The 13,478-nt window shown below is 45.3% G+C and overlaps 1 protein-coding gene across 4 annotated transcripts in view; it reads left to right on the forward strand.

Annotated features, from left to right (window-relative positions):
• The window catches only part of JMJD1C (jumonji domain containing 1C), a 509,668-nt gene that overhangs the window by 332,992 nt on the left and 163,198 nt on the right, over window positions 1–13,478 (forward strand). For all 4 annotated transcript variants that reach the window (XM_068255133.1, XM_068255136.1, XM_068255134.1 and 1 more), the window contains one exon: window positions 1,795–1,908. In XM_068255133.1, coding sequence (XP_068111234.1) covers window positions 1,795–1,908 — 114 coding nt within the window. The remainder of the gene's footprint in view (window positions 1–1,794; window positions 1,909–13,478) is intronic.

A 13,478-nucleotide genomic window follows, 5' to 3' on the forward strand; every position in this document is an offset into this window, starting at 1 on the left:
CCCACACGCTCACGTGTGCTGGCGACAGGCAACATTTGCAGCCCGTGAGTACGGGCCATAATGGCCCATACTCACGAGTGACATTTGTCGCCGCAACACGCGGCGCGCGTGTTGCGGCGACAGGTCGCCCGTGAGTATGGGCCGCCGCACGCGCGCGCACCCCGAACTGTCGCCCGCCGCTCTTGTCGCCATGCGATTGAAAGTTTCAATCGCATGGCGACAGTCGCCGCCGCACCTCCCCCGCAACTGTCGCTAGTCCGCGTGAGTACGCGGACTAGCGACAGCAACCTCCATTGTATCAAATGGAGCTTCCGGCGGGGGGAGGAGGAACGTCGGCGACAGCTTCCGCCTCGCCGCTGGTCCCTCTTCCGCGTGTGTACGCGGAGGGACCTGGCGAGAAGCTGTCGCCGGCCTGTCGCCCACACGCTCACGTGTGCTGGCGACAGGCAACATTTGCAGCCCGTGAGTACGGGCCTTAAGGGCTACTGAGCCCCTTGCAGATGCATCATTGAGGACCATTCCAACAAAAAAAAAAAAAAGGAAGCAGCTAAAATCTGTCAGAACCGACAGGTTTTGGACTAGTCCATCTCCTCATGGGGGATCCCTGGGTTTTCTTTATTTTCAGAGGCATTTCTTGAACATCAGTTGCTAAGTCTAACTGCCCGAAATAGTGTGCAAACATATAGGGAGGCTGGCTGGTATCTTACTATTTTGGCAGTTAAACTGCGGTTCAGAAAATGCCTTTGTAAATAAGAAAATCCTGAGAATACCCCATGAGGAGATAGACTAGTCCAAAACCTGTCGGTTCTGACAGATTTTAACTGCTTGCTATTTTTTACTGAAGTGGTCCTTTAATGCAGCTAAATAGCAGAATTTGTAATACCATGCATTACGTGAGATGTGCCTTCATGAAATAGATTTCCAGCACCTGGCAGGTGTACCTGAGCAGCGGATGCGTGGTGCATTCACTGCCTGTAGCTGCCCATGTGCAATAAGACCTAAGGAGGAATTGAACACGCTTAATGGTAGGGCTGTTAACAAACATCAACAGTCAAAAGCCTCATGATTTAAAAGGTTGTGGAAAAAGTAATATGCCAAACTTCATTCATATTCCATAAATACAAGTACCAATAGAAAAACTAAAAACATCTAAAAGTTGTAGCACCCCAGACGCTCAACACACCCACTCTCACATCACATTCACACCACACCTTTAGGTACCGGTACCTAGAGATCTAACCGGCTTTCAAGAAGTGGGGGAAACAGGAGTGTGTAGTTGCAGCGGCTGCCAGTACAGCTCAGTAGAAATCGCAGGACTGCAGTGACTCGCATGACCTCTCTAGTTGTCATCAGCAAATTCTATGTACACCATGAAACAGAGATGTCAATGTCCTACTTGCTCCAAAGTGCAAAGAGGATCCATCCATTTGATGCACTTGGAGGGCAGCGTTACCCTATTGCCAGTCCACCATGGTAGGTAATCACTTGTCCAGGACAATTTGAGGCAGGCTGCCGGGGTGCTTCCTATTCGGACGCGAGGTAAGCCCTGCCCATCGGGGCTTACCGCACGTAAGCATCAAGCAGATGGATGGACCCTCTTTGAACTTTGTGAGCGGTGTGGTGCAGTTTCAGGAAGTCCTTTATGTATCCAGGGCCCAAATTGTGTAGGGATTTGAGTGTCAGCAGTCCAATCTTGAAGAGTATTCTCATCTCATATGTAGTTTGTTTATGCACAATGAAATGTTGTAGGTTGAAACACAGAACTAAATCTCCCTTTCCCTCTCTGTTTTTCAGGCGTTCAAGCCCCTAGTTGGAAAAGGTGCATACAACTCAATTACTGCAATAGAATTTTTAGTGGAGAGACATCTGGAGTTTGCAACTGAAGATAGTGCCTTTCAGCCCTATCAGGTAAGCAATCTGGATAGAGGATAATGTATTCTGTTCTGCCTGTGTTGCTGTGCCCTAGGAGGGGGATCGGTTGGCTGGGGGAACCTTTCAGGTAATAAGCTTGTTTATGGTGCTGGTTCTAAATGGAAAGTAAGACAAACATATGATTTATGGTCTCCAGGCTGTTTAAAGCTTTCCAGGGGATGGGTGGCAGAAAGGAACTACTCATTTATCACCCTGTGACAGATGGATAAGATTAGCAGGAGGATTAAGTTTGTCCCAGAAACTCTGCAGAGGCTCTGGCTGAAAAGAGCAAGTCTAACCTATGCAGGTTGAACCTTATTCTTAATGATTACGGGATAAAAAAAAAGGCTACATTCACAATTTGCTTTACCTGGAAGAGCAACTAATCCCATTTAAAACTGCATATGAACAGCTCTGCATTCTGTGCAGGAGTTAAGGTAGCCATACACTGTTCGATTTGCCATCAGATTCGACCAACAGATAGATCCCTCTCTAATCGAATCTGATCAGAGAGGGATCGTATGGCTGCCTTTACTGCAAACAGATTGTGAATCGATTTCAGCCTGAAACCGATCACAATCTGCTGAGCTGCCGCTGTCGCCCCCCCCCCCCCCCCCCCCCCCGCATACGTTACCTGAAGCCTGGTCCAGGGCATCTTCTCCGCATCGGCTCCCGGCTGGAATCTTCTCCGCATCTGGCATAACTTTCTGTCACTCCAGTGACAGCGGAAGTTCAAATAGAGCGCCCTCTATTTGTACTTCCGCTGTCACTGCAGTGACACAGGACGTTATGCCAGATGCCGGGATGCGGAAGCTGATGTGGAGAAGATGCCAGCCGGGAGGTAATGCGGAGAAGATGCTGGGAGCCAGCTTCAGGTAATGCATGCCTGCGTCGGTCGCACGCCGCTAGCGATGCGCTCCTTACCCACGGCGATCGACGGGACCGATCTATTTTGGGCTGAAATAGATCGAAAATTAGCGTGTTGCGTGAACGATTTGACAGCAGAGTCAATCCCAGTGATCGAATCTGCTGTCGATCGGCGGGTAAGCGGTATGGCCAGCTTTAGCATCTTTATGATTGGAAAATAAATGAAGTAGGTGAAGTGAGAAGCACCTTGGCATGTGGAGGTGTGCCTCAATCCCGTCCCAGTGTCTCTTGGGACCACTGTAGTCAAGAAGATAAATGGATCGGCACCACCGAGTTATGATCAAGGCTCTTTTATTGAGCACAGCAGTAACAGACGCTGTTTCAGGCTAGCAAGCCCTTTCTCAAATGAAGCAGTTTGAGAAAGGGCTTGCTAGCCCGAAACAGCGTCTGTTACTGCTGTGCTCAATAAAAGAGCCTTGATCATAACTTGGTGGTGCCGATCCATTTATCTTCTTGGAAAATAAATGATACCTGGCTAAATGCAAGCTTTGTTCTATGCGATCGGCCATCTTCGACAAAAGATCGAAAAACTGCTATTTATGTGTTCACTGGACAGGAAGGCAGCTGTGCCCTAGAATATTTTTTCCCCATGCTCAAAACCAGTTATTTTCACCTGTGACTCCCTAGAATTACCATTAAAGGACGACTGAAGGGAGAGTTATATGGAGGCTGCCGTATTTATTTCCTTTTAAGCAGTACCAGTTGCCTGGCAGCGGAGCTGGCCTATTTGGCTGCAGTAGTGTCTGAAACACACACCTGAAACAAGCATATGGCTATTTGACAGAAACCCCTGATCTGCTGCATGCTTGTTCAGGGTCTATGACTAAAAATATTGGAGGCAGAAGATTAGCAGGGTAGCCAGGAAACTGGTATTGCTTAAAAGGAAATAATATGGCAGTCTACTTATACTGATCACTTCAGTTGTCTTTTAAAGTGCACCTCTAGTGTAAGATAAAAAAAAAAGGTAAAACTTAGCTCATGGTGTAAAGTTATAATGTTCAAGCGCATTCGGGGCTTCGATAAGACTTATTACAAACAGAATGTGGGGATTGGACATTATAACTTTACTAGTAAAAAGGCCCGCCCGTTAAAAAACGGGCGCTAGGTCACAGCCGCTACCCCCCGCAATACGCGCACATACGTGTCCTGCTTGCTCGATCCTCACCACTGTCTGAAGTGTATGCACACAGGGAGCTGCTTGCTTGGCAGTTGGAAAAAGCTGTTATTTCCCACAATGCAATGAGAACCTCTCTGAACCACAGACAGCAAACTCTCAGATCCGGCCCTGTGTCCTAACTGCCCTGGCTGCGCACATGCTCAGTACAAAAAAGCCAGGGACACACAACCATTCAGTTGATGACGCAGACACTTGCATTTTATTGTAAAGGATACCATTAGGTATGTATTAGCTTTTTAGCTTACATCAAAGGTGCGCTTTAGTTTAACAAAAATAAATAATTTTAATACCTAGTCAGTTTTACCGTTAACTGAAAAACTGACCAACACATTGGTAGTTTGATGCTTGCAAGGGATCAGACCAAAGAATATTTAAATAGATGTGCGAGGAGCTTAACATCTAGAATCTCGATAGCCAGTGTTGTATATCTTTGAAGTCCAGGCATTGACCACTTCCTGCACAGCAGACTGTCTGTGCTATAGGCTGCAATATTCTTTGCCTTCTCCTTAAAAATTTGAACAGTGCAGATGATGTAATCAAAATTAACCCATTGACCTCGAAACAAAGCCCTTCTGTTCTTCTGTGTCTGGTGATATGATCAAAATGTCAAGCTTTATAGCTAATTACAAATAAAACAATAGTGTTTTAACACTGATATAGTAGAACCCAACTGCACTATATATTCATAGCTCGTTAATAGCCAGATGGAAATGTATTCTTCCTTATATCAGAAATATAAATAGGGTAATTTGACAGCTGAAACTTTAGTAAATAGTTTAGATTCTCTTTTTTTTTTTTTTTTTTGTGACGTTCTGTATTTTCTAGCTAGACTTTTATTGCTGCTTCTATAAATGTGTAAGCTCTTGGATATTGATTTGTATAGCTATGCAGTACAACGTACTGGAAATTGAATCTGCCATTCACTGAGATTGTGTGAACTGTCTTGGCTGTATATTCTGTGTACCACTACGTACGTCAGTAAAGCTTACTGATAATGTGTGAGGTTATGCAGTGTGCTGTTACATAAGCCCTGGTGATAGCATAGTGTAAAGGCCAGTCACAAGTAATTTGGAGGAGCTGCAGCATTCTTCCTCCCATCTGGTTTGGTGTAATGTAGCTCATAGCATGAGGTCATCCTAAGTGGAGATAATGATCCTGGGCTATGAAAGAAACTTACTTTTGTGTTTGTTTTTTTGCTCTGCTTTCGCTCAGTTGCATAGATTTTCCCCTTTCATTTGTTGACAAAGAATCAAATGTAGAGCTGGCGCAGTGTATTAGTTTTGGGTGCATGACAGGTGATTAGGCGAATCATCGTAAGTACAAGTCCAAGTCAGCGCACCAAACTTTGCCTCTGACGCAGACCACCAGGGTTCAAATCTTGGCTCTTCTGGATTGGTGAGCCAGCACCTATTCAGTAAGGAGACCTTAGGCAAAACTCCCTAACACTGTTAAGGTCTATAGAGCGCGCCCTAGTGGCTGCAGTTATGGCGCTTTGAGTCCGCTAGGAGAAAAGCGCAATATACCTTATATACTAGTTTATAAGCCTAATTTTCCAGCACAAAAAAAAGTGCTGAAACGTTACACCACGGCTTATATGCGAGTCAGTGGAGCAGAACAGATGGTGGAGCAGGTTTTGTTACTGGCAGAGGTGTGTAAGGATTGTGCACTAGTGATCCTGCTCTTGTCAGCTGGCTCTTTGCTGTGTCCGTGCCCCCCATCCCCAGCAGGATGGTGTACAGAGTTTGTTGCTCAAGACTACCTGTGTCCCCGGCTTGTGGAGAGTGTCAGCGGTGCAATGGTCAGGGATCCTTCCTGCGTGACATTCGCTGTGTCTCATATCTATGACGCCACCATCTAGTGGCGTCTTAAAACAAAGCTGTATCATCCTTGGGGCACATCTGGCTATGGGGAGGGGGAGTGACTTGTACTGGAGGCACATCTGGCTACTGTGGAGGGCTTATATATATGAGTCAATAACTTTTTCCTGGTTTCTGAGGGAAAAGTTGGTACCTTGGCTTATATGCGGGTCGGCTTATATGTGAGTATATACCGTAAATGTTCTGTGTCTTGTATTATGCCATAATATACATGTAAATCCAACAATTGTTTTGGGGACCGCACAGTGTCAAGACATGTTGATAAAGGAGGACCCTCTGAGGCCTCTGAAACAATTATCGATTTTCATGTGGATTATGGCACAATAAAGGGGTGCTTTATCAAAGTTTGGTGTGCTGACAATACTATTTATTCAGTGTCCACAAAAGTGGTGCTCTAAGACTGTTCCTGCCAATCACAGAGCACCATCATTCAGAAACAGGCTTATCAGTCTGCCAACAGTGCGTACACACTTGCTACTGTCGGCTGAACGTCCGCCCAGCGGGAGGGGCTGATGGACCCGTTGTTGGCGGAAGTAGTGCGTGTGTACGCACCTTTACTCTAGGTTCTCTTAAGCATAGGATTTGTTCAGACATGCACAGGCATGTCCTTCAGTCTGGTATCTGTAGCAGTGATTGATTGCAAAGTCTCGAACACACATTTTTTTTCAAACACTGTATGGGCATGTCAAAAATGGCTACTATACAGGCCTGATGCATGAAGTGCTGGTAATCTTGCCGTGCAGAGCAGTATTACAAGTACTAATGCCAGCAGAGTACCACGCATTGCTCAATGAACACCCACGTTACCTATTTGGCTCTGGACCCAGTGAAGGCTTATTTTGTGATCCCAGACTGAGCAAGTTTGAAAAATGCGTTTTATTTGCATTTATGAGACAAGACAACATTTATATTGCACTTTTCTCCTGGTAGGCTCAAAGCGTCAGTGCTGCAGCCACTAGGAAGCACTCTATAGGTAGTAGCAGTGTTAAGGAGTCTAGCCCAGGGACTCCTTACTGGATAGGTGTTGGCTTGCTGAACCGGAAGAGCCACGATTTGAACCCTGGTCTCCTGTGTCCGAGGCAGAGCCCTTAAACGGTACACTACTCACTACTTTCTGAGGTTACTATGATTTGATAACTAGCTGAAATATTTTGTTGTGTACATATAATACACATTAGTTGGCCTGGATCCTAATCCAGCTTTTGGAGCAGTTGCTATTTGTTGTACCTGCTTTGTTGACGTAGGTTGAGCAGCTGTAGCGTGGCATCCTGTGCGTGTGATACTATATCAGGGAGGAAAGTCCTGCTGTCCAGCAGTAATTCCCGATGAAGGTGTCGCATTTTTTTTTTTTCATAAATGAAATATTCCTTGAAGGCCGAGTTATTTCAGTAAGCAGTGCTGAGTACACTCTGCTTCAGTGATGAGTAATCCCGTTTAGCTTGTATATCATTCAGCAACTGCTGCTGCCAAATCCATTCCCATTCAAGGCCTTGGACTTTACAAACAAGCACATGCACTTCATCACCCAGATAAGGGAGATTGCAACACTGCTAACAAACTTCTGAAAGGATAAGGGTGGTTATGCGGTTATGTCAGCAGCTACAGGATCTGACAGCCGGCCAGTGCGTGTAGGTTATGGGTGACTAAGGTCCGTACACACACATAATTGAGATTTGATCTCTTGGGCAATGGTTTGGCGAGCCTATGGAGAGGGCGGGGTGAGTAGTAACATTAGGCTCGGCCAAGACTATCCACCAATCCGGATCTGTAGCTGACACATCGGGGCAGATCAGGGACTGCCATACACTATTCTAACCATCTAGCTAGAACATTAAGTTTGTGTGTAGGACCTAAAGCTAGCCTAATCCAGCTATCGATTGAGCATCATCTATTGAGTTTGATCTTGCAGTAGTTATCAGTTTATGACCGTCCCCACTTTGTCTTGATCAGATGTTGGCAGATAATCTCCTGTGAGTATAGGTGTCCTCCAAGCATGTAGGATCCCTAAGTGACTGGATAGTGTACTGGTTAAGGGCTCTGCCTGTGACACAGGAGACCTGGATCAAATCTCACCTCTTCTTGTTATAGTCTACTGCAGATCAAAATAACTAAAGATTTGATACTTGCATGGCGCTTACTCCAGCCCCATAAGCTTGAGTCCCACGCAGTCCTCCCGCGGTCAGCTGTTCAGCTGCGATCAGCCCTGGTAACAGCTCAGTCGCATCCAGTCTGGGTCTGCTGTGCATATGCTGAAGGTGCTGAGTACATCCCTCTTGTAGCAACAGTATACCAGAGCGGCATCTCCATTCAGTGCTGCCCCAAGAATTGATCTCAGTCCTGATGGACGACACTAATGGTGCATGTGTACACCCCTACTATGATACTGACCCTCTACTTTCATGTGTCAAGCATCGTCCTCTCTAGTCTGACTGCCCTGTTGACTTCTGTGTAATGTAACCTTAAAGAGACACTGAAGCGAAAAAAAATTATGATATTATGATTTGTATGTGTAGTACAGCTAAGAAATAAAACATTAAAGGGGGCCCAAAGTGAGAGGAATATGGAAGCTGTCATTTATTTCCTTTTGAACAATTTACAATGTTTGGCTGTCCTGTTGATCCTCTGCTTCTAATAGCCATAGATATAGCCACAGTGATGGCTAACCTTGGCACACCAGCTGTGGTGGAACTACAAGTCCCATGAGGCATTGCAATACTCTTTTTTAGCTCTAAGCATAACTTGGGGACGCAGAGGCATAATTGGATTTCTAGTTTTGTCACAGCTGGTTTGCCATCACTGCTATAGACCCTAAACAAGCATGTTTCTGACTGGATTAGCTTGTTTCAGCTGTGTGATGTGATATAGCAGCCTCCATATCGTGCTTGCTTCAGGTTCGCTAGGTGTATTTGGGCTACTTATGCATCAGGCTTCATTTGGCTGACCAGAGACTCCCAGACTTGCACACCGCTCATATTCTGTGACATTGTTTTATCAAAGTAGATAAATGTTTTGTCTCCCTCTCCTCTAGCTGCCAGACTCTTCTCATTTGTGAAGCGTCTGCTCATCATATAAAGGGCATAATGGGGAATACCTGTTCAAACATTGCCTCATAAAGCAAATGCAAACGTGGTAGCCTAAAGGGAAAAGAAAAACTGAAGGCTGTCTGCCCAAAGGCTCAATAATCCTAATGAATTGGATTAGCTCCCAATAGCGTGAGAGGAAACTAGGCTGTTTTGTCTCTGTTTAGAATCCTCCCTTCAGTTCAGAGTGATCTCCACCCTTGGCACGCATGCATGTTTTTTTTTTTATTCTCAAATTAAACATAAGCATGTGTGTTGTGCTCAGCAACCGCTCTTGTTCTCTGTCAGTATGAGCTGTGTGTAGATTTCCTGCCAAGAACATGTTCTGCACATGCTAACAAAGATTCTACATGCATGGAATGAGCAAGGCAAATTCTAATAGCGTGCAGGTTTGTGTAAAAACCTACCCGTGTGGTATGTTTTCCGGAGCGGACAAAAACAGATTCACGGATTGCAATGTTAAAAATATCGTCCGACTTGACTTGCACTTAGGACTGATCCATTTGATATGGTCCGGAAAACTGAGCGGAGAGTATGAACTTTGCACTTTTTTTCCCCATAGAGTGGATCCCCACAGAGGCAATAGAAGCCAATGTAACATATATCATCCATTCCCTCACAGAACTATGCATGTAAATCAGGGGTCTCAAACTCACGGCCCGCGGGCCATTTGCGGCCTTCGATACAATATTTTGTGGCCCTCGCCAGCAAAAGCTTCCTTATAGTTCGCTTCAGTGCTCCCAAGTAATCCGCCGCACCCCCGCCACTAAACGAGGGTTGCAGAGCCCCCAAATTACCCGGGGGGCAATCCGCCGGCATTTCCTGGAAGGGGCAGAGCTTTCAGCTCTCTCTGTGAAGGAAGAGTGAGAGGGGCGGGCAGAGGCGGCAATGCACCGCGATTGACGTCAGGAGGGGCAGAGCTGAAAGCTCTGCCCCTTCCAGGAAATGCCGGCGGATTGCCCCCCGGGCGGTTTGGGGGCTCTGCAGCCCTCGTTTTGCGGCGGGAACACGGTGGATTACTTGTAATAGGAGCACTGAAGCGAACTATAATGTAAAGTAGGCAAAATAGTGTGAATTTGATTTTGAAATAAAAATCAATGCAGGGGGGGGGGGGGGGGGGAGTGTGGGGGCTTAAGGCGACGGATGCTGCTGATTGTGAAATCCCTTATGCGGCCAAGCCTCATCCTGATTTTGCCTCTTGCGGCCCCCAGGTAAATTGAGTTTGAGACCCCTGATGTAAATCATATTCCAAAGTATATTGCCTACTTCCTTCTCCTCCCCTCAGCGCCATCTTTGAGGACTTCCTGTTTATTGAGCAGGACTACAAACATGATTACCAAGCTGTTTTTCAATGTGGAGGACCTGATATTGACTCTGCAGGAGCTCCCAGAGCTCTATGACAAACTATATCCTGGGTACAATGACCAGCATTATTATCCATACCCTATTTGCATAATAAGGTAATTACAGAATACTGTAATTACATAGTACATTATCCAGGCCTTATAAAATTAACATATTGCTTGGTATAGCACAACCACTTCCTTTTCCCTTCCTATCAAACCAAACACAATATTATAATAAACACGCCATTTAAAAGTACATGTGTTTACCATATGTTTAAACGGACTGGGAACGTGTGCTACAAGTGGCAAAAAATTGTGAAAAACTGATCAGTTTTCTAAAACGCTAGCTGGTGCAGGAAGAGAGAGGCTAAGATTGCCTCTGACCCCTCTCACCCTGCTCACTTCAGCGGAGCTGGGTTGTCGGCATATGCGTTGGAAGTCTTATCTGTGTGTATATAGTTGATTGATTAGAGAATTTAGCTTGTTCAGCATTGGGTTTATGTGGGCTTTAAAGCTAGTACACACCATACAATATTCTGTTAGATTTACCTGCCAGATAGATTTTTTTTTTTTCCAACATGTTGGAAATTTTTTTTTATTGAATTGGCTCTACGGGCCCTTTTCCACAGCTGGCTGAACGGCGAGCAGTTGCCAGGCAGCAGCACGCATTTGTGAGAGTTCGACAGTTTTTTTAACTGCCTGTCAACTGCTCGTGGAAAAGGGCTCTTGATGAAACCCTGAGTTGCTCTGCAGAGGCCTCCAGAATGCTATATTGTCCCAGACAAAATTATACATTGCATATCTGCTGATACAGTGGGCGACAAAAGCCTGGTGCTGCTAGCCGTTTCCCCCATACTACTCATTTTACATGATCTATACCTTGTAAGTATCTAGAAATTTAAAATAAAAAATGCACAATTAATCTAGTAGCAAATTAGCATTTTTAAGACACTATCATATTTTAGAGTCATTAAATTACAATCACCATGCATTCTCACTGAAGGTATCATAATCCATTGTCTTCTTTTTTTTGTGGTTGTTAAAAGTTGTTGAATCTTCTCTGTAATCTGAACAGTTCAGCAAACTGCCTCTTGGCACATAATAATGGGTGTAATAAACTATACAGCAACCACATAACCCTCCCTTTATTATATGCTTGTGGAGCTATTACTGTGATCACTTGATTATTGGCCTGTCTGCAATTTCTTTTTATGGCCGTTATATTTTGGGTGAAAGGATATGAGTAAGTGCTGATAGAGAGCTGATTTTAAAGTAAACCTTGCGTGTGATCGTGGAATTCTAATGCCTGAAGTGGCTGAATGGTGTTAAGGGCTCTGTCTCTGACGCAGGCGACCTGGGTTCGAATCTCAGCTCTGCCTGTTCAGTAAGCCAGCACCTATTGAGTAGGAGACCTTGGGCAAGCCTCCCTAACGCTGCTACTGCCTATAGAGCGCATCCTAGTGGCTGCAGCTCTGGTGCTTTGAGTACGCCAGGAGAAATGCTCTGTGTCTGTGTTTTGAATCCATGTTCCTGCCCACAGTCCCGGGAAGGCACTGATAGGAATGCTGCTCACCCCCCCCCCCCCCCCCTTCAGTTACTGCAGATGGGTATCTGACTGTCTTGTGACCAGCTATCACCTGCCTTTCATAGCTTAGATTAAAACATTGACTGTATTGAAAGTAAATCAAACTGGGCCATCAGAGGGCTTCAGGCTATGTTTAAGTACCGCAACAATCACTTCCTTTTTCATACCAAACACCTAGGTCTTTTTAAGACATATTCCATACAGTCTTTGTTGAGTGTTACAGGGGTGTATATATAACTTACTGGACTTCCTCCAGTTCTCTCAACCTCCCCCCACCTTCTTTTAATATCTTGAAAGATTTACAAAAAATAACCCTAGTAAAATGATCCCGACCCCCAGAATATTTCAGTTGCAGTCAACCTTCTCCAACTGCATATCTGTAATAAAAAAAAAGAGCCCGTGGGAGTACTTGCCTCGAGAGGGGGACGCTGTGGATCCTAAAGAGGCTTCCCCTTCCTCCTCAGTAGAGGAGATCCAACACTGGGACTCCACGAAGACCTTGGCCGCTTGTCAGTGTGCACACATGCACAGTAGCGGCTCTCTGCTTCGGGCTCCACTGGAAATAGCCGAACCCCAAGTGGAAAACCGCTACTGTGCAATGGTGTATATTAGTGCCACTCTGTGTCCAGGGGAGCCAGCGCTGGATTCACTCTACTGAGGAGGAAGGGGGAAGCCTCTTTAGGATTCAAAAGCTTTCCCCTCCTGAGGTAAGTATACCCCCAGGGGCACTTTTTATTATTACAGATTCTCAGAGTTACAGATTGCCCAGCATGCTCATGGTGAACCAGAACTCCTAGGAGCGTGTAAAGGACTGAAATAGATCATAAAGCTTCCTTACTAAAAACAGAAGTTTCTTAAAACAGAAGGTATTTGCGATGATTCAGGTTGAAGTGAGCGTATGAGGTCTCCCACAATGCATCACTGCTGAATATGCAAATCATCCTTTCTTGTCCCTGATAGCTAAACACACCTCCAGAACCGTTGGAATGCAACAACGTGTCGGCTTGTTAATATTACTGTTGATTAGCTTGAGACTGTTTGTCACACACATCCTCATAACAATAAACCTGCATGTTTTCCAAGTCAGGCATTTATGTTGCCTTGTTGCTGCTGCAGTCCTCTGACAGAGGTCATCTCATGCCTGCACATCAAAGCCCTCTCAGATAGGAGTGCCCAGCTGAAGTAATAAGGAAACCGGCCACAGAGCATTCGCTATTGTACACCATCAAATGTTTCTTTGTGTCTATGGAGCAAGTGCTAACAGTCGGGAATTGTTTTGTTTGTGTTTCCTTGTGCATACTAATGTCCCTGGCATTCAGATGCTATTTTTATACAAAGGCTCTGATTCAATAACGCTTTCTCATAGCAATATTCCCTCATCATCTAAATATATATTCAGCACCTAGTGAGTGGAAAAACTATTAGTAGGTTAAATTGTGTACAGGCTTAGGCCTGGGACCCACTACAGTCGCGGCAAAGCGGCAGCGGCTTACCAAATTGCAGAACTGCTGCAATTTTACTGCAGTTCTCAGAGCAATCGCCGTTTGGCTACTGAAGCCACTGATGCACTCACTC

The sequence above is a fragment of the Hyperolius riggenbachi genome, chromosome 10, assembly GCF_040937935.1.
Source record: "Hyperolius riggenbachi isolate aHypRig1 chromosome 10, aHypRig1.pri, whole genome shotgun sequence".
NCBI classification, from domain to species: Eukaryota; Metazoa; Chordata; class Amphibia; order Anura; family Hyperoliidae; genus Hyperolius; species Hyperolius riggenbachi.